General features: G+C 46.9%; 1 protein-coding gene across 1 annotated transcript in view; it reads right to left on the bottom strand.

Moving 5' to 3' along the window:
- Window positions 1–1,362: 1,362 nt before the first annotated feature.
- TDP1 (tyrosyl-DNA phosphodiesterase 1) overlaps window positions 1,363–22,095 on the bottom strand; it is a 980,389-nt gene continuing 959,656 nt past the window's right edge. Inside the window, exon 16 of the mRNA XM_086937678.1 lies at window positions 1,363–1,717. Within this exon, the coding sequence (XP_086793804.1) occupies window positions 1,644–1,717 (74 nt within the window). The 3' untranslated portion in view covers window positions 1,363–1,643. The remainder of the gene's footprint in view (window positions 1,718–22,095) is intronic.

Here is a 22,095-nt window from a genome sequence, read left to right on the forward strand (position 1 = left end):
GGCAGATAGCCTCATCCTTGTCTGTCCCTCTTATCATGTAGCTATTGATCCCAACATGAACCCATGTGTATCTCCTGTTTATAAAAATATTCAATTGTAAGTCAATGTTGTATTGTTTCTGCTGTACAGAAAGCTAGTACGGCTGCTGCTCTTAGCTCGTCATTACATTGAATTATTCACGTGTGAGAAATAGGTGAGTAGCAACTGCATTATGTCCATGTACAAGTTCAGCTAGTATTAAAATAAAGGGGCGCCCGAATTTAATGCGCGTGATAAGGTAAACGATAAGTGCATGCATGGTGGTACAATAGTGTTGAGGTCTGATGTTTTTACTGTGCCAATGTTGTAAATTGCTTTATTTTAATACTTTCAGAATTAAAGTTCCCGGAAGAAGGGCTTTTGCCCGAAGTGCATTGGGCAGAACAATGTGAATTGACACAAGCTAATAATACACAACGTACTATGAATGCAATAGTATGAAATTCAAACAAAATAAAAATAACCAATAACAAAATCATCTACAAGACTCACAAATATTATTGGAACGTTGTCTAAGGTGTGCCATTTGGGGACGTTACTCCCACGGAGATGACGCTTGTTTTTCGTAGTAATGCATGTGGCAGTGTGCTTCAAAGTGCGCCTCGTGCTTACCACTCTCTCCTGCTGAATGGGGGTGTCTCAAACTCTCAGTTTTGCTGGTAACGCAATCCAACAATTTAATGTATAGTATAAATTATACAGGGGTAAATATTGTCTTTACACTTCACGAAAAAAGGGGTGTGCTGTGTCCCCACAACTATTTTTAACCATATTGTTGAATCAGAAATTAAGTCATTTGACATGAGTTTTCAGATATGTGCTTTATATGAACACACTGCTTCTTCATCACTTTCCTCTTCGTGGTTTCTTCTCACTGCGAACGCAGCGGACCCTTTTCTTTCATGAAATGTAATGATAATATTTGCTATTATATATTTAATACTATATATTAAATTGTGGGTTATGTTACCTGAAAGGCTGGCTGTTATTGTAATATTATTGCACGCTGTAATTTTCACTGCTTACATCTTATACTAAGGTGACATTTAATGTAACCAGCGATTTCCATTACAAAATAAATAATTGTTTTTCTTAAAGCTGTTCCAGATGAACCACTGTGTTGTTTAGACATTTTAAAGAGGATCAATACTTTCCAGGTGTAAATAAAGGGCAGGTTAATTTTCTTAAACTTAATATGAATCAATCTTATACATTCTATCAGTACGCACAGATGGTGCCCAATCTGAAATAATCAGATTGCCTTGACATGTGACAATCTTTGAATAGTGTTACAAATTTAACAAAATTCAGCCTACAACAGTAGCCAGTTGAATCCATTCACTGTTTTATTAAATATTACAAAAAAATATATAGAAAGGTTTCTTAAAAAATCATTACATACTGGTACTGTGAGCAAGTTTATTTTTTTTGCCAAAGTACTTCCTATTTTTTTTTCTACAGCGAACACTTTCAACCCACTGCGTCCTGGCGGCAGGTTGAGTCTTTGTATGTTCCTCTTCTTCGTCTGTTCGCTTCCATCACTGGCTTTGCTTCTCATTGTTGACCCGCCTGTAAAGTCCACTGCGCACCTAGGTATGAGTTGGTCATGAAGGACACCAGATGTTCCCATTAGTATCTGGAGCATTCACATAGGGGATATTCCAAATCCAAGGCCGATCTACAGAACAGAGGAAGGAGGAACAGTCAAGAGCATTGCACTCTTATGGTATGGACAAGTTGGACAAGCACATCAGGCATTACATACAGTACACTAATTACATTATAGCGCCGGTGACAGGTTGAATCATTGCTTGCGGCCAAGACATTACTTATTACAGCCCATTCTCTGCACTGCTTGTTTCAATCATTTGGGAGGATTGAATTATCCACTACCAGATTAGAGATCAGAATCCACTTGCAGGTTACCAGATCATCTCTTTAGAAGGATCATCAACCCCACTCCCCCGAAGATACCTTACCAAGTAGTCAAATCATTTATGACCCTACTTAATACAATTCCGCAGTGATTGTTTACAAAAAAGCATTGTTGTCCCGCATTCAATACATACATCTTCATGTGCCAGTAGTATTCCTCCTGCAAGGCGGTGGTGGCTATTAGGCCCCACCATCTCAATAAGACATTCAGCAATTACAGGTGAGGTGAGCAACTTTCAGTGTTGATGCATTCTCAATGCCAAGAACAGAACGCAGCATTCAGGGCTTGTGTGAATTTGAGGCTGGATAAAACTACTGAAATGAGAACCCTAAAAAAGCCAATTGTTGACGAGTGCCGATAGCAGCTCTGGTCTCTATTACAGTAATTCCAGGGGTGTTGGTCTCCAGTTTTGTGTCCCTGTAATTCAATCCTTTCCAAATACAACTCTTAAGTCTTCCCAGCCCACACCTCCCACCAAGGCCCAATTCGGTTGTCACCGTGCGTTGTTTGCATTCTTTACAAAATCTTTTTCAGATTTGTTTTTTCATAATCCCCTCTCTTTTGTCTCTTGATTCTTCTTCACTCTCACTCTGATGCTATTCTCATACGCGTCTCACTACTTTCATCTTCTACTGTGCTCCCCAGCATTGCTGGGCCAGGTAAGGTGTAAAGTTTTGCATCAGCAATATTTGAATTTGGCAGCTGTATTGACCAGACCACATAAATAGATCCGTATCAGAAGTATATGAATTTGTCAGTGGTATTGGCCAAACCATGTAAACATATAAATTGTCAACACCATTTAAATCTGTCCGTGGTTTTGTAAAGTGGTGTAATCCTGACAATGTAATAGATTTGTGTTGACTGTACTTAAATTTGCCAGTGGTATTACCAGACCACTTAGAGATGTGTCAAGAGGATTTTGATTTGTCAGTGGTATTGATCGGCCAGGCCACAAACAGATCTATGTTGGAGGTACTTGAATTTCTCTGCAGTAGAAGCGGTCTTTGGCATTTCAATTGGTTGTATAAACTTTTATATACCATGGGAAACAATGAAAAATACATTACATGGTGAAACATGACGCTAAGATGAACCACTGGCCAATTTACTTCTGACACACTAAAATATTCTTGCCATGAGCAGAGGGGAGCACCGGGCCCACAGATGTCCTTCCAAGAGAGACCAAATGTTGGATCAGCTCGGTTCTGACGGTGATGCATTTGAGTAGGAGCTGTGGCGGATTTGTGTTTAAAAATGCCCCCCCTCCTCCGATGACAGCACGCATGCTTCTTGTGTAATAGTGATGTGTGCAAAGGTAAAAGCGAGATTTTTGGCCCTTTCTCTTGGCCTCATGGAGTGGTGAGGACTCACTGGGTCCTCCCACCTGGACTCTACACTCACCACACATACCTGAATGAAACTGGATATGACACCTGTGATTTTGCTGCGATGTTATTCCTTTGTGTATTTTAGTTGTTGAAAAACTGAATAAACAAATAAAAAATATATATATATATATATATATAGTCTTGCAAGTTTTGCTCACTAACAAAGTGAACTATTGGAGACACAAATCTGTTTATGTTGCCCGGCCTGTTTGTCCAGCTCCCTCCTATCCGGATCAAGTGCAAAATTTATATGGAATCTAAAACCAACACAACTATCATGCCTGCCAAAGATTCTTTTTTTTTTGCCCCTACTAGCGTTCGTGCTGTGCACCTTTACACAGGGCTCATAACTGCCTCGGCGATTGTACTGGATAAAAGCGCTTCAGTGCGGAGAGCTCTCATTGTCTGATGGGACTGTCATCTCGGATGACTCAGCCTAGAGTACCCTTTTCGGATTTAATAGTAGCAATCTACAAAGCTGTTTGTGCAATGGTTCATCTAGTGCAATGGGAGGGCTGCGTTCTAAAGTACTCGTCTGCGAGCTTCAAAGGAGGAAAGATTCTGCTGCACAAGGCACAGGTGTCTCTGCACCTGTCGACCGAGGAAGGTTTTCCCCCCCCCTAACCCCCCCCCCCCCCCCCCCCACCCTCCCCGGGGGCGTCAGGCCTTTCAGGTGGCGCCAGTTAAGCCTTGAACTCTCTGGTCACGATACACAAGCGCTCTGGCTCAACTTTGCGTCACTACATCACACACAAAGTGATCTCTTATTGTAAATTCCATTTTCTGATAGGTCGAAATTTAAGTGCGGGAAGTGTTCTTCTGAGTTTTGACATCCCCATAATAAAGTGGAATTGGTTCAATCTCAACCTTAGGTTCGGGGGTGGACGTTCGACAACAGTAAACCACAATGGCTGGACTTTAGAAAAGTACGTTTTTTCTCAAAAGTGGTAATTTGGGTGTTTGACAATCTGCTATGAACACATGTAATATGGAACAATGCAACACTAATAAGAGGTATTATATCAATAAATGCGTTTCTTGTGCTTTTAAATATGCTGGATATATTCTATTGTGATCATGTAGGAGGATTTATGTTGGCACTGCAGCACCATAAGTGCTATGGGTGCCAGAACAATAGAAGATATTCCTGCGATTAGGACTCTAGGTAGACATTACCTCAGTAGCGCCTGACAGGGAATGAGGGGCGAGGGGCGAGGGACGCGTGTGACGAGGGGGGGGGGGGGGGGGGCAAAATAATACCATTTAAAAAAAATACTGCTTACCTCTCGCCCGCCTCTCCTCTGGAACAAGGAAGCACCCTAGTTTCCCATAGCCAGTGACAACGCTGTTGTGATCTGCTCAGTGCTTTAAATGGAAAAAACTAAGTGCAGGTACTCACCAAAAGGAGCAGTGGGGCGGAGTTTAGGGCGGGGCTAAGGGGGGACAAGGGGCGGGGTTAGCTTTTTGACCGTGCCAAGGTTGTATGCACGAAATCTGCATGCATTTTATCAACCGCCTAAGGATTACATGCTGCTTCAGCCTGCCTTAAATCGAACCGGTGGCCTACAGCCCACTGAACCATCTGTCCAGTACTGGTACTCTTTTGTAACATGCACACGTCACTTCTCTCTTGTAACACACTGTTTGCTACCTCTTACATTTTGTTTGCTTTAGATACTTGCGCAAGTGCCACCATTGACTCATGTAACGTTTGTTCTTGTGCTGGAGTGTCTGCCATTTATTTCAGTATTATACCTCTACTTGTACTTTGTACGCTCTTGTAACCTGCTCACATGTCACCTTTTCCTCCTGTAATGCACCGTTTGCTACCTCTTGTGTTTTGTTTGCTCACAATTGTCACTTTTGCCTCATGTAACTTAACGTTTGCTTTTGTAATTTGTTCACTTGTCATTTTCTCCTCATGTATCATTACTGTTCCTATTGTGAAGCGCTCTGACACCTTCAGGTAAAGTCCGCGCTATATAAAAACGCATAAAATAAATAAACAAGTCTCTCCTGGAACATTTGTAAACCGGAGTTAGGGCAAGAGCTGAACTGGGGAACCAGGTGCCAATCTCCACATTTTTGATTGGTCGATGAAATAGGAATCAGAGAGTGTGGAAGTGGAAGTGTGCAAGAAAGCAATTCAGATGAGTGACGACTGTAAAAGCCTTCCCATATATTCTTTTGTTATGTCCTGAATAGTGCCTCCCACCGCCATCCATTAAATTTTACAGCCGCCTCTTAGCGCCCACTGTGAAAGATCTTTGGATAAGCAAATGACTCAGCAGACACACCTCTGCTCTTATTTACAAGCAGCTCACCCTGGGTCCTGGTGACGAGCTCCATTGATTGATGCCGTGCAGTGCTTGAAAGGTGCTGCCGCAGTATAACTTGAGGGATAAAGGGAGTGCGCTGCCTCGGTTTAAGTCAGATCCCCATGAGTACCAGTACTCTCTTTCTTCCAGAAAAAAGTGCCGGTACTCAAGGGGAGAAAATGAAGTGCCGGTACTCAGTACCGGCCCATTTAAAGCACTGGATCTGCTCCCCTAAGCCAATCACAATGCTGCAATGCAGCGTTGTGGGTGGTCTGTGCGCTGTGGATGGGCACTCAGATAGGGAACTGGGGGCATGGGCATGTTCCCCACCAGGCTGTGTAATGCAGCCAGGTGGGGAACATGCAAAGTGCCCATGACTGTTTGGCCAGGGCAGGCCGGCCGGGCCGGCCAAGCCGTCATACTCACTTGGAGTGTGCAAACCACTCCTACCCCTGTACCTTCAGCCCCACCCCGCCCTAACCCAGCCCCAAACCTGCAAAAAATAAAATGATAACCACGTTATCATTTCATTTTTCTTGCTCAAAGAGCAGGAGGGCAACGCTCCTCCACCTTAGCAGAGGAGACACTCCCGCATTATCCCCTTGTACTGTAACTTTTACGAGCAACATAGTCAAAACCTGAGCTTTCTATGAGATTTTATGCTATAGAATGTATTCACAATGATGTCATAGGGGGAAATAGGCAGCTGAAATTAGATAAGGCAGAGGCTATGTGGATGGTGGAACTAAAGGCTGTAATGTGGTGCATAACACATCACAAATTACAATATTTTGGGCGGTTGATGTTGCTTTAATTTTGTTAATCTTACTGGTGACTGATGGTCCATTTGTCTCCCATATCTGACTGTTCTATCTATATATATTCCTTTCGGATCATGGTTCCTTCCTTGGACCGTTCTAAGTACATAATGACATTACGTAAAAAAATATTATGAGTGAAGAAGATATTCTTTAAACAAGCGTGGCCTATTAAGTGAGTGCTATAAATACATTTTTCAGGCGATGCTCACTGTTTGAGTACTGAGTCGATCAGAGTTTAATTTATTAGTCTATATGTATTTTTGTAACATCTTTTCGTACCTTTTTTAGTGGTTTTTGATAGGTATTTAGGATTTGGTGCCATGATTGGGCAAATTTTCTATGGCATTTTCCTGCTCCAATATGGCGGCCGTTACTTTATATCTTTCTAGTATATAAGCACATGGCTGGCTCACAACCCTGATACAAGAGATCAGGATTACTGCCTGTGGGATTCCCTTGGGTTTTCCCTCTCAAGGTAAATGAATATATTTCTGTCCGTTTTTGAAGCTTATACTTAAGAACTCCACTCTTCTGTATGGTAGTCACTTTTTAAAGAATATGTTGCAACTGATAGATGTTTATTTAACTTGAGATACTGTTCATGTGGTTTAATTACCATTGTATTCTGGTATCTATCTATCTATCTATCTATCTATCTATCTATCTATCTATCTATCTATCTAGCTATCTATCTAGCTATCTATCTAGCTATCTATCTTAAAATTCATGTACAAGCTGTTATTAGATTTTTTGCTGTTTTTATGTTCAACTGCAGAAGATTACAATGAATTTAATGTTTATGCGTTTGGACATTGTACACAAACATCCAACTGACCTAATTAGCGATAAAACATCATATGTGTACTAGACTTATAACACAAAAGATCTGGTATTTATGGATTACATCTGTTCACCTATCATGTGTGCACAACTTTCTAGAGTAGTAGAGACTATATTTGTTTAAATTATTAGTAGTCTTTTACTGGTGCATCTATAGACGTGAATAAGGATCGAGAGGATGTGACCTAACGGCTGGAGGGGTCGACCTTGAAGCTGGGGAACTGGGTTCGAGTCTCAGCAGGGACGCTCAACATCCTGTGTTTCTCGGCAAATCACTTAATCTCCCGGTGCCTAACAAAAAGGAATGTTTCCGGCTGTAGCGCAACTGGTGCTCATGTAAAGCACTCTGATGTCTTCGGGTCGAGTTCACGCTAAATAAAACTCAGAGGAAAAAAAAAAGAGAGGGTGACGAAGTATAAACTATATTTTGCTTTAAAATACATTTCTTTGACGTGAAGTGGTCAATGTTTAAGTATTTTAATTTAATGGTGTTGAACAATTTTTACTAGAGTATGACTGTTTAATGTTCAGTCCCTATGATATGGCACTTGAGCATTTTAGCAATTAACTTAGTGCCAAATACGCACTTGTGATATATAGTGTAATGTAGTCTAATTTTGTAATTGTAGGTCTTATTCAGTCATTTAGCCTTGAGGACGTCCTGATTATCATATGGATGAAACCGGTATTGGCATGTCTGATATTGGGAATTGTGTACCAGTCTGTAAACTACATGGTCTATAGTATTGTTGTATCTGTAACAATGATGAATTACAGAACATGTGAATAAACAAATAATGGACTGAAATATATATATATATTTTTACACAATTCTAGGTGTGCATCTTTACATTTGATAAGAAATTCCAAGCATGCCTTGCCAGGGGTGAAAATGCGGAAGAAATAGCCCCATTAAATGAGTTGTTGGGGAGTGGTAGCCTCCCAAATGTTCCCCAATGAAAATCCAAAAACGTTACACATGCAAATTTAGAGGAAACTCTGCATGAGTAAAGTCTGCACCCTGGAACACCCTAGAAAATATCTGACACTCATAGGTCACGTACTCCTGGGAATCTTTGAGAATCCCTGAAAAAGTCAGAACTCAGTTGCAAACTGTTGGACCTGGCCCTTTCTGCAGGGCTATCCCCAAACCTTTTGCCTTCTTCCTCCTATTTTTTCTGACCTGTTTTTGTTGGCCTTAGGACTTTGAGCACTTCATCACTGCTAACCAGTGCTAAAATACATATGCTCTCTGTCTAAATTGCATCGGTGATTGTTTTATCCGTGATTGCCATATTTGGTTTACTAGTAAGTCCCTAGTTTAGTGCACCAGGTGTGCCCAGGGCCTGTAAATCAAATGCTACTAGTGGGCCTGCAGCACTGATTCTGACACCCACATGGCCCTGCAAACATGTTTCAGGCCTGCCACTGCAGTGTCTGAGTGTAGTTTTAAAATCCCATTTCAACATGGCGAAGACACCCATTTGCCCAAACCTTCCCATTTACTACATGTAAGTCACCCTTAAGGTAGGCCCAAGGCAGCCCCACAGGCAGGGTGCAGTGTATTTTAAAAGTAGGATATGTACTAGTGTGTTTTACATGTCCTAATAGTGAAATACTGCTGATTTAGTTTTTCACTATTGCAATGTCTATCTCTCCCATAGGGTAACATGGGGATTACCTTGAAACATCTTTAAGTGTAATTTGCCATTGGGAGCAGATGGAGATTTGGAGTTTGGGGTCTCTGAATGGAGATTTGGAGTTTGGGGTCTCTGAATTCACAGTTTTAAAATACACCGTTGGTGAAGTTGTTTTTTAAATGGAGTGTTTCAAAATGCCACTTTAGGAAAGAGGGAATTTTTTTGCTTAACAAATATGTGTCTCTGCCTGTCTGCAGAATCCACATCTGGGGTGGCTGACAGTTGGGCATTTGTGCATTCACTCTAGACAGTCACACAAAGGGAGCTGAGGTGTGCCTTGGATATCCTGATGGGCCTTCCTGAGCTAGAGTGGTGGGAGGAGTGATCACCGACAACTGAATAGGGCTGTGCCTGTCCTCAAAGCTTCCCCACCCCCTCCTAGTATGTCCGAAGCCAGATCAGGGAAAGGTAGGGTCTTGTGCCCTACAAAGACTTTCCTTTGAAGTTTGCCTACTTCAAAGGCTGAAAACTGTATAAGTCTGACAACTCAAAATCAGAAAACGTTTGGACTGAGCACATTCTGCCAGGAAGAAGAGCTGGATGCTGTGGGAGGGACTACCACTCTGCCTGTTGCTTTGTTGGACTGGCCTGCTGCTTCTGCCATGGAAGTGAAAAGACTGGACTTTGCTTTCTGTATTTTGCTTCCAAGTTTCACTAAGGGCTTGAGTTGAGCTTGCTTCTTGTTGAACAAGTTTCTTACCTTTGGTAATGATATATCTGTAAGAAACATTAGTTAGTGATAGATTCCTTACCTTAGAATAACCCGCAGGTGCCAGACTGGATCAGGAAAGCTTTCGTCAGCAGTACCCCTGCGCGTCGGTAGGCATCGTCGTACGGCTTCGCGTACGTCGTTGGCGTCGTAGTCGTCGAGATGACGTCGTTGGAGCTACTTAGACACGCACACGCGCCCTGACATCAGTTCTGTACACAACTTTCTGGGCCAGGAACCCAGGGCCATGCAAGATACTAACCACTGGTGCATTGAAACTAGGGCCTGAAAGGAATGACCTTAACCCTAGAAATCAGTTCGCAGAACCGGGAGGATGGGTGGGGCTGTAAGGAATCTATCACTAACTAATGTTTCTTACAAATATATCATTTCCGAAGGTAAGTAACTTGTTCATCTGAAAGAAACACGCTAGTGATAGATTCCTTACCTTAGAATAGATACCCCAGCAATATCAACCCCGGTGGTGGGTCTGCAAACAAAGATCACACCAGAAACTCACAGAGAACAGACGGCCAAAGAAAACGTCTCTCCGGACTGGACTGTCAAGGCAATAATGCTTAGTAAAAGAGTGCAGCGAGGCCCACCTGGCTGCCTGACAGATGTCTTGCAGGGGGACACCACGTCCCAATGCAGTAGTAGCTGCTGTCGCCCTGGTAGAATGGGCGCGTAGCCCCACCGGGGGTACCTTTTTAGCCAGAGAATAACAGGCTTTTATACACAAGATGACCCAGTGGGAGATAGTCCTCTTGTGTACAGCCCAGCCTTTCTTGTGGCATACGTAGCCAACAAAGAGCTGGTCATCCACCCCGAACTGTTGTGTGCGATTCAGGTAAAATGAGAGCGCACGTTTTGGTTCCAGACGTTGAAGCCTCTCTTCCTCTCTGGAAGGGTGCGAAAGCGGAAAGAAAGTGAGCAAAGTGATAGTTTGCCCGATGTAGAAGGCGGTGATAACCTTTGGCAAGAAGGAAGGACGAGTGCGAAGCACATCCTTGTCCGGATTGACCGACAGAAAAGGAGGCTTACAAGAAAGAGCCTGGAGCTCACTCACGTGCCTAGCGGAGGTGATGGCAACCAGGAAAGCAGTCTTCAAAGTTAATAAACGAAGAGGACAGTTGTGAAGCGGATCAAAGGGAGCGCACATCAAATAGGTAAGGACCAGATTCAAGTCCCACTGTGGCATCACAAACGGAATAGGAGGGAAAAGGTGAGTAATGTCTTTGAGAAATCTATTTGCAACAGGGGACTTGAAAAGAGAGGGCTGATAAGGGAGCCTGAGAAAGGCCGAAATTGCAGAATGATAGCCCTTAATAGTGCCCAGAGCAGAGCCCTGCTGGGCCAGAGAAAGAAGGAACAGTAGAACCTCTGAAAGAGGGGCAGAAAGGGGATCCACAGCCTTTACTGTGCACCATGCCATAAATTTGTTCCACCTGCAGGCGTATACCGATTTAGTGGCGGGACGCCTGGCTGCCAAAATGATATCAAAGACTTTAGGAGGCAAGTCAAAAGGAATCAACTGTTGCCGCTCAATCTCCACGCATGTAGGTTGAGGCTGGGCAGGTTCGGGTGGAGAACCGTCCCCTGCTGCTGTGACAGAAGATCCTCCAGAAGAGGCAATTGGATCGGGGGATCCATGCTCATACTGAGCAGCTCGGGATACCAAACTGTTCGAGCCCAGTCTGGAGCCACAAGAATGACTTGTTCCCGGTCGTGCCTGATCTTCTTCAGCACTCTGGGTAGAAGTGGTATAGGCGGAAAAGCGTACAATAGATAGCAGCTCCAATCGTGACGAAAAGAGTCGCCGAGTGAGTGCCGCCTTGGAAATTCCAACGGGCAGAAGTGATGACATTGTGCGTTCTCTTTGGTGGCAAATAGATCTAACCAAGACTCTCCCCACTGTTGAAAGAGACCTTGCGCCACCTCTGAGTGAAGACACCATTCGTGATCCAGCATGCACCTGCGGCTGAGTTCGTCTGCCTTGGTTTTCAAAGAACCTGCTAGGTGTTGAACCGTCAAGGAAATGCCTTGACGTTCCAGCCATGTCCAGAGGCGCAGAGCCTCCCGAAATAGGGTCCACAACCCCACCCCGCCTTGTTTGTTGCAATACCACATGGCGGTGGTGTTGTCTGTGAACATCTGCACGACTCTCCCTTTTACAGAGGTAAGGAATGCTTTCAGTGCAAGTAGGATCGCCGAAGCTCCAGAAGGTTGATATGGAGCCTGGACTCCGCCAGAGACAAGAGGCCTCTGATCTCCACCTCTCCCATGTGGCTGCCCCATCCCAGGAGGGACGCATCCGTCACCACTGTGTGCTCCGGTTGGGGAAGGGAGAGGGATCTGCTTCTGACCCAGAGTTGGTTCGTGAGCCACCACTGCAACTGTTGTGCAGTGCCCTTCAAGATCTGGGCGTACTCGGACAGGTGCCCTTGATGCTGTGCCCACTGGAACTTCAGGTCATACAGCAGAGCCCGCATATGCCATCTGGCATGATTGGTCAGCAGGATGCAGGAGGCCATGAGGCCCAGCAGCCTCAAGGTCATCCTGACTGAAATCCAGGACAAGGGCCGAAAGATCGGAATCATAGCCCAAATGTCCCGGACTCGCTATTCGGGAGGATAAACCCAAAACTGCGCCGTGTCCAGAACCGCTCCAATGAAGAGGAGCTCCTGAGAGGGAATCAGGTGCGACTTCGGCACGTTGATGGAGAATCCCAGCAAATGCAGGAGGTCGGCCATAGTCTGGAGGTGGGAGACGACTGCCTGGGGCGAGCCCGCTTTTAACAACCAGTCATCGAGATAGGGGAAGACTGAAACCCCTGATCAGCGCAGATGACCTGCGACCACTGCCATCACTTTCATGAACACTAGATGGGCGCAGGTAAGGCCAAAAGGGAGCACAATGAACTGAAAGTGCTCGTGGTCTACCGTGAACCGTAGGTAAAGCCGGTGGGTCTTCAGGACGGGGATATGAAAATAAGCGCCTGCAAGTCCAACGCTACCAACCAGTCTTGCGGGTCTAGGGCAGACAAGACCTGAGCAAGTGTGAGCATCTTGAACTTCTCCTTCCGGAGGAAGCGATTGACGTTCCGAAGGTCTAAGATAGGTCGCAGGCCCATGTCCTTCTTTGGAACCAGGAAGTAGTGGGAGTAACAACCACGGCCTACTTTTGGCGTCGGAACGCGCTCGATGGCCCTTTTGGCCAAGAGGGTCGCAACTTCCTGCTGGAGAAGTGCCAAGTGATCCCACGTCGTGCGGTGGGACTAAGGTGGCCTGGCTGGAAGGGTAGTCTCGAAGGGGAGGGAGTAACTCCGTCAGACTATCTGCAGAACCCACTTGTCCGAAGTGATGGTGCGCCACTGGGGAAGGTGATGGCGAATCCTGCCACCCACTGGCGTGTGGTGGGCCTGAAACACCAGACTAGGAAGGTTTGGAGGAGGTGGCTGCAGGGGAGGTGGTGGACTGACCTGCCCGCTGGCCCCGTGATCCACATCTGCGGGTCCCACGTCCGCGGCTGGACTGAGACTGTTGCTGCGCAGGCCCGTGGCTCTGGACCAAACGTGTTTGGGCACCCCTTCCTTGGCCACGAAAGGATCGAAAAGCAGAAGCAGAAGGAGTGCGCCTGGCCGAAAGGCCAAAGGACTTGACGGTAGCCCGCAAGTCCTTAAAACATTTCGACGCACTGTCTGCCTTGTCACTAAAAAGGCGAGTGCCATCAAATTGTATGTCCAGTGGTTCTCAGCCAGGTGTGACGGCGTAGTGCCACAATCGTGGAAATCGCTCTGCCCAGCGAGTCGGCGGTGTCAAGGCCACAACGAATTGTGAACTTGGCTGCACCTCTCCCCTCAGCAATAGCTTGGGAGTGCACCGTCCGGGCCATCTCCGGACACTGAGGCAGCACATGCTCAACCGTGTCCCATACAGAATGGGAATAACAGCCCAAGAGGCATGCGGTGTTCACGGACCGCAGGTCGAATTGGCGGAAGTAAACATTTTCTTCCCAAATGTTTCCAATTTCTTGGATTCCCTGTCCGGAGGTGCAGAGGGACGCAGAGGCTTGAATACCCAAGCTCCCAGGGGTTGGGTGTTAGGAGAGGAAAATGGGGTCGGCCGGGGTCGTGCAGTGGCGTCAGGCCACATTTTTATCCACAGGAGCCCCTGTGTTGGGCCTGGATCAGGTACCCAAAAGAACGTCCGAAAGTGCATCATTAAAGGGCAGCAGTGGTTTCGTAGAGGAAGACGCCACCCAAAGGTCTCGACGACCACCTTAGGGAGCTCGAGGTGGAGAACCTCGGCCGCCCTACGCAACACCACAGAATATGTACCACCCTCCTCCGTAGCCATGGTAGTAGGAGATAGTGTCCCAGGTTCTTGAGTAAATTCCAGGTCACCTGTTTCCTCCATTTCCTCTTCCCAGTCATGGTCTAACTCTCAGAGTCAGACCCCTCCCAGTCCTCCCCGTCCTCGACAACCTGCCAAGCAGGCAGAAAAGAAGGAGGTGGATGGAGAAAGGGATAGAAATTCCCCATCGGCGTCAGAATAGGCGTCGATCGACACCGGTCCGGCACCGTCCCCACATTGGGGTGGAAGCCGGGGACGGCATCGGTTGGAGACCCGGCCAACGCCAGCGGCGGCGCCGTCGGGGGATGTCGTACTAGGCCAACCGACATTGGCTGGGATCCATGCATGGATCCATGGGGTCTCTCAGCATCGAGACCGGAGTCGTTGACAACGTCGGGGCCGGAGCCAACGATGTAGCAGGCCGAGGACTCCCAGTCGAACCCGCAGGGCCCGAAGTCGTGCCAACGGGGCCCAAGGGGCCAATGACGCATGCCATGGCTGACAGGAACTCCTGCAGCTGGCCCGAAGTCGCCGATGGACCAGGAAAGGGTGGGTAGGCCCTTGGCAACTGCTCAGACTCCGCCGGAGCCGCAGAGGCAGCGCCACCCGTACCCTAGCCATGTCGCGCGACAGTCTAGGGGAAGGCGAAGAGCGACGTCGCTTCTTCGACTTTTTGTGCTTCGCCTTACCTGACTCCGTGTGCGAACACTTCGTCAAATTATGGTAATGGCGGCTCTGCAACCGGTCCCTCGACCTCCCACAGGACCGGGACCTTGAACAGCGCGGAGCCGACTCCCGGGCCTCCAGCAACTTTTGGGACCGCTCTCGCAAAGTTTTCGGAGCCAGGGCCCAGCATTCGGGGTACGACTCGGAGTCTTGGTCGTGCCCCAGACAGTAGAGACACTCACGGTGCGGATCCGTCACCGACATCGTGCGGGGACAAGACGTGCAGGATTTAAAACCGGGCATCTCTACACACCAGGAGTCAAAGACTAAAAAAAAACTGAGACAAAAGTCTCAAAATTCAGTCAAAAATGGACTGTGGGTAGGGCTCTCTCCGGATCTGCACTTGCTGGCACAGAAAAAGAAAGAACTGACGTCAGCACGCGACTAGGTAGCTCCAGCGATGTCATCTCGGCGACGTAATCTATCACTAACGTGTTTCTTTCAGATAAGAAGTCTAAGGGTCATTAAAGACTTCACCTGCCAGCGCCTGGGCTTTTCTCCTGAGAGTCCTGACTTCCCAAGTGGTGCCAAATTCAGTTCCTGGGCCATTGGAAGTGCAACCTGGTGAGCTTAAAGAGAAAATCCATGCATCATCTCCAGTGCCTGTTTTATCGACGTATCGCTGCAAAAGATCGATGCATCACCGCTGTCTGCCCAGAAGAATAGTTCTCTCTTGAAGCATTCACCACGGCTTTCACCTCAAACCTCCCTCGAGATTGATTCTTCGACACAGCAGTAAGGAGTCAAGGCCGCATGTCCAGAAACTGATGCATCACGCCCCCTCCCCCCCCCCCCCCCCCCTGCCAGTAAGGAACCCACAGATCACCTCCCCTGCCTAGTAGTAAGGAACCGCCTCATCACCTCCCCTGCCAGTAAGGAACTAACGCATCCCCTCCCCTGTGTAGTAAGGAACCAATGGATCACATGCCTTGATGTCGCCTCACCTCCCCTGAGCCTTGCACCATCTTTGATTTTTAATGCATTTAAGGTACTTTGAGCTAAAACGAATGCATCCATTGATTTCTATGGACTAAACTTGCTCAATCTTTTAAAAGTAATATTTTGATTTATGTATGTTAGAATGTTGTTGTTGTTTTGGTCTTGTTTTATTCAGATAAATATTAGCTATTTTTCTAAACTAGTGTGGACTCCTTTTGTAGTGTTTTGACTGTGTTATTGTGTGAGTGGGTACAAATACTATACACATTGATTCTGAGGTACGCCTGACTGCGCGTGCCTAGCTACCAAGGGCATGAGCATGGGTTTCCTTAGTTGTGTCTCCCTTACCCTGACTAGAGTGTGGCTCCCTACATGTACAGGGTTAAACAACTGCCAACTAGAGACTCAATTTTTAACACACAATGAAAGCAACTATATGGGAGCAGTTTTCCAACTTACAAATGGGCCTTGTGAGTCAGGAACTCTAAAATGTTTCTCTATTACTTTCCACCAATGCATGAGTTGCCAACATGGATCCCAAATTGTTAATCAGAAACCTAAGCATAATCTTTGATGACCCTTAAGAGACCTCATGGACTCTCCATCATTCACTGTTACACTGGACATGAGCCCAGACCAACAACGTTTGGGTCTTCAGTAAGAATAAAAAGCAGGATGAAAAAATTGGGCCTCTCTGAAGGACGCTTAACTGTAACAAACAACTGCCACTTGCAGAGCACTGAGTGTAACCTGCATGTCACAGGCTCAAATTCTTGGAACAGCGCTATAGGATTCATGCTTTTGTTGCAGAGATCCTTGTTTAATGACCCCAGATTTTACTGCACGCTTCCTTGTGTCAGACAAAGGGAGTGCAAAGTAAAATCAGGCAAAATTACTGGATGCTGCTGTGGAAGTGACATACTACAGTGCTGTGTGTAATAGAACAGTAGACCTGCCAACTCGCATGGTGTCACTGTTTGACAATGATATCAGCTCCCTTCACACAATCACCCAGTGAGGAGCTGATATCACATGGTGGCATGGAAAAATCATTTTTAAACTGCCGACGTCCATTAAGGGGTGTAAAAAACACCAACACATCTGCACCAGCCTCAGCAAGCTTTTTGTTCTTTGAAGATGTGGGTTTGGGGCATTCCAAAGATGCACACGGTGATTTTAAAAATAATTTAGTTGGCAGATCTGGTACCGTACTGATGCACCCTTAAATACAGAAGTTACTTGCTCTAGAAGTACGAAGCAAAGCATTAGGAGAGTGCCTGTGGAAGGACAACGCCATTTTGAGAGATACATATGAAGCCTGCAAGTGAAGATACCAATCCTAGTAACACAACTTGATGGGTTATGGTCCACATGCATATGGGTATACTTTTAAATACTTGCAGCATGAAAAGATTGCTAATTTTGTGTTGTGTGCCACACAAATGATTGTAGGGTATTACTCTAACATTTGTATACAGCTTTCCTACATTTGTATGTCGCTGTCCTCCCTAGGAGGCATCAAGGCGCTTTCTAGGTGATCAAGTAAGTGGCTATTCAGTTTGGTATGTGTAGCCAGAAGGGTACTGATTTGCTATGTAGCCTTTGTGTAGTATGTCCTACGGGTACTGTGGCAGCACCAGCGTGACCGTGTCCCACACAAAATGAGAGTAATGGCCCAAGACACATGCAGTGTTCACTGACCGTAGTCCTAAGCTGGAGGAAGAAAGCATCTTCTTCCCAAGATGGTCCAGCTTCTTGGATTCTCTATCAGGGAATGGGCCCTTGGAAGTCGAGGCTTGGACCACCAAGCTCTCGGGGGTGGCATCGGGCAATCATCCTAACCACAGGAGCCCCTGTGTTGGGCTTGGACCAAGTGCCCAAAAGGATGTCTGTGATGGCCTCATTGAACGGCAGCAGGGGCCCCGAAGAGGCCACTGCCGGTGAAGCACATTGGTCAGGAGATTAGTCCTGACTGCCACCGTAGGAAGCTCAAGGTTTAAGGCCTCAGCAGCCCAATGCAACACCACTGCGTATGATGCACCCTCCTCTGTAGCCACAGTAGGGGGAGATAGCATGTCAAGGTCTGGGGGGTGTCCAGACCACTGGCCTCACCCAACTCCTCTCTCCAGTCAGGTTCTTCTAACTGGTCTACCAGAGGGTCCACAGACCCCTCCCAGCCCTTCTCACCCTCCTCTGGTGGCCACTCAGGGCGATAGGGGACACCAGGGAAGAACAGGGGTACAAAAGTACTGGTCGGCACGGTCCCGACATCGGTTGATGCCGGTCCAGCTCTGTGTCCACATCGAGGGGGGAGGCTGGGGTCGACGTTGGTTGGGGACACAACCGGCGGAGTTGTCGCCAATGGTTCGGTGCCGGAGGAGGTGTAATAAGGTCTGGATCCCTGGGGGCCCTGCGGCGCCAAAGCCGCTGGCATTTAAGGCCTAGAACCCCCAGCGAGTCAGCGGGGTCCGAAGGCGCGCCGGCGGAGTCGGGCTGCCCAAAGAAGGAATGGAGGGCTACGTAAAAGCTAGGAAGTTGGGCAGGGGTCGCTCCGGCTCCTAGAAAGGGAGGGAGGCTCAGAGCTGACCCAAAAGGCTCCGCGGGCGGAGCATGGGCGACTACCACCCGCAACTCGCATCACGTCGGCCGACGGCCGGGGAGAACGTGAAGCTGCTTCTTCGCCTTCTTTTTGTGCTTCAATTTACCTGAAGACGAAGGCTTCGTCGAGGAGTGGTGGTGATGGCTCTGTGACCTTTCTCTCAACCGGGACCTCGAGCAGCGTGGAGCCGACTGCCTGGCCTCCAGGAGCTTATGAGACAGCTCCTGCAAAGACATCGGGGCCATTGCCCGGCATTCAGTGCACGACTTTGGGTCGCGCTCCAGACACCATAGGCACATGAGATGCGGGTCCGTTACCGACATCAACTTGTGGCAGGAGCCACACGGCTTGAAGCCGGTCCAACGAGATGACATCCCTGTGCACCAGGAGTTGTGAGAACTCAAAAAGACTCAACAAAAGTCAACAAAAAGTCGCAAAAAGAGAGTCAAAAAGTGACTTGATGAACCGATTTCTCCAGATCTGCGCTGGCTGGCGTGGAAAAAGAAAGAACTGACATCAGCGCGCAGGGGCGGTGTCTAAGTAGATACCGCAACGTCATTCCGCCGATCACGACGCCAACGACGAACGCGGAGTCGACCGACGCGCAGGGGTACGGCTGAAGAAAAATTCTCCAGATCCAGTCTGACGCCTGGGGATAATTCGAAGGTGAGTAATTCATAACTAATAGTCTCTTTCAGATCTGCATGCTTTTCAGAGTCGTGCTCTCTTGAGACAGAAAGTGCTCGGAGTGGTAATGGATGTGTAGACTTGCCCTGAGTGCCCAACTTTACTGATGTCTGGATCCCTAATGGTGGTTAGGCAAACACGGGTCATGTTTATGTGCCATTACATAGGCCTGTCTCATGGATTGCAGTCTTGTTGGACGAGGAGGGGCGCCCAAAATGTTACCCTCATATTGGTGGAAAGCTACCACCTTCACCAGGAGTTAAGCAGCACAAGTGCTGTTGTGAAAGCATACAGTGTAGTGATTAGTAGGAGTAAACAGATTCTTTTTAACCTGTGTTACTTGACGGAAGCCTACAGGCTCACTCTCTTTAAAGTTCTGCTGCTCAAACTTCCCTCTTGGCCTTTTATCAGTTTGATTTGTAGTGCTGGGCAATACATGAGGGGTGTATCTGCGATGGGGTGTATGTGTGCCTGGAAAGTGTACAGTACAAGGATCATACAGTTCTAGGAAGTGTTTGCATGTGGAATGCATGTGCTAGATGTACATGTGCCTGCAAACGGTCCAATATTTTCAGCATGTAGTGCTGTGCAGTGTGTGCATGTTGAATGCTGATGCTGGGTGTATGTGTGCCTGTAAATGGGACAGTACATGTAGGAAGAATTACTGTGCAGTGTGTGCATGTCAAATGCATATGCTGGGTGCATGCACTGGACGTATGCGCACCTATGAATGGCACAATACATGGGGGATACAGTGCTATGAAGTGTATATGTTGTATACTTTCACTGGGTGCAGGTGTGCCTTTGAATGGTACATTACATGGAGGACTCTGGGTTCCATTTTGGGGGACCCAGGTCCTGATGGTGAAAGCATGAGGAGGTAGAGTAATGCCCCAGACAGATTTGTGTATTGCTCCATTCCTGTAAGCTGTGTGGGACACACACTGGAGAGGGGATAGTTAGGTTCCCCCTTGTAAACTTCAATGGGTGTTCTTTGATTCAGTGAAAGGTCACTAGGAAGGGCCCTAGGCACTTCTCAGGAAGGAGATGGGGCTGGGGACTATGGGATAACATTGTGATGTAGATATCACTGTGGCTGACATCCAGGTCTGAATGCTAGTCACTCCTATGGTCTGAGTTGTGGGGCTATGAGCTTTGGAGTCACTTCTGCTGTGACAGACTGTTTTTCAAGAGGACAAGAGAACAGAAGAGTGGACACTTCTATTCAAAGGTACTTTATCGGTTAAAAATATTAACCATAAAAGCATACAAAGGACAGAAAATCATTAACATTAGAATAACAATAAAATTTTAAATAAAAGTACTTCAGTTTTCCTTACAATCAGACAATACAGAATTGGTAGGAGCGATATGCTTGTCCTATCAGGGTAACATATCTGAGCCAGGGAGTAGGTTCTGGTAATTATAGGTGGGTAACTGCTGGTAGCTAATTGATACAGGGCCCCTCCTACCCCCTCGGTGGCATCCCACTACACTCCACCTTGCGATTGGCGAATACGCAGTTCTAGGGTAAAAATCGCACAATTCAAGTGTTGTTATAAGCCCATCTCCTCTTTGTGGCTCCCAGCTTTGCAAATAAGGGACAACCTGGTTATCCCGGAAGTTAACAATGACCAGGTCTCCCGCTGTGTTCTTGGGACGGGAGCCTATCCACCCCACCCTTCTCACATTTAGGATTGTCCCGTTAATATTGGATGGAAGCGGTTTGTTCTTTGTCAACCAAAACTGGACTTTGTTTTTAAGGTCCTGGTGACCTTCAATTTTTCCGGTGGTGAGCTCAGGGACTCCCGAGAGGACACACACGTAGGGTGCTGCCTCTGGTGGTAAGTTTATGCGTTTATTACTCGCAGCTAGCCCCTCAGAACATTTGCCTACTTTCGACCACTCAGCTCTGGGGACAGAGCTAAGGGCCATTGTCGGTTCTTTGACTACCTCCTTGTTTTTAGAAATTGATAGTACAGGATCTGGTGGTTTATTCTAGGCAATTTTGCTGTGTACAGTCGTGTCAGACGTTTTTGGGGCAACTATTCTCTGGAATTGGTTGTTTGACTTGATTGGCTTGGTACTTTCATCTATTGTTGAGAGCTTTTCCCCAATTCTCTCTGTCCTTTCAATAAGCGGGGATAATAGGGTTTTTACCAATTCTTCAAAGTGGGCCAACAAAATAGATGGTAAAAGGGATATAGGGGTTTCCAGTATTTGACATTCTTTGGGTATCTCGGGGGTGGTGGTGGCAGTAACCAAAGGGGGGCTTAAGTTTATTTTTTGGTATTTCGCTGGTTTCCCCTTGAGTTTAATACCTTTACGTTTTGTACTCTGGGTAGGGACCTGAGGATGTGCTATCCCCTGAGTGGTAAATGTATCTGTTAATACGACGGGAGTTTCCACTGGACTTTTATTAGGTTGATGCGAATTCCTGGGCTGGGGGCTTCCAATACCCGTAGGGCATGTTGGGGAACCGGTTTGTTCAATTCCCTGTTCTATGGGAATATACCTGGTATTGCAAATAGCATTTATTCCCTCTGTAGTAAAGAGTTCGGCGAGTCAGTTGAGATTGAAGGGGATCGTTCGCAACATATGGTGTCTTTAGAAAGGCTGTGTTCAATTGTCTCAAAAGCCGATGTCACCCTAGTTATATATAGGTCCAGTGTCCCCTTGAGTGACCCTCCTTGAGAGGCGGATTGTTTGGCTGGCCCTTTAGTGGTCATGGTGCAACAGGCTTGTGACCCAGCTACACACACCTAGTACAGGACCAATGGATATCTAGGTAGACTAAGAGGCTACTGGATAACAGTAAACAAGAACAATCGTTGTTAGACTCTAGATGGTTAGTCTCTAATTGGGCATACCTTAGTTCGGTCAATAGTCCCGAGAGACCGACCAAGATGGGTGTCCCGACCTGGCCTCCTCTGGCCTCTGAGCAACCTTGGGGCAATGGGCGCTCTCTCCTGCCCAGCGATGCGTCTCCCGGGAAGCGGGAGACGCGAGAAGTCTTTAAACCCCCCAGAAATTGA

The sequence above is a fragment of the Lissotriton vulgaris genome, chromosome 9, assembly GCF_964263255.1.
Source record: "Lissotriton vulgaris chromosome 9, aLisVul1.2, whole genome shotgun sequence".
In the NCBI taxonomy this organism is placed as follows: domain Eukaryota; kingdom Metazoa; phylum Chordata; class Amphibia; order Caudata; family Salamandridae; genus Lissotriton; species Lissotriton vulgaris.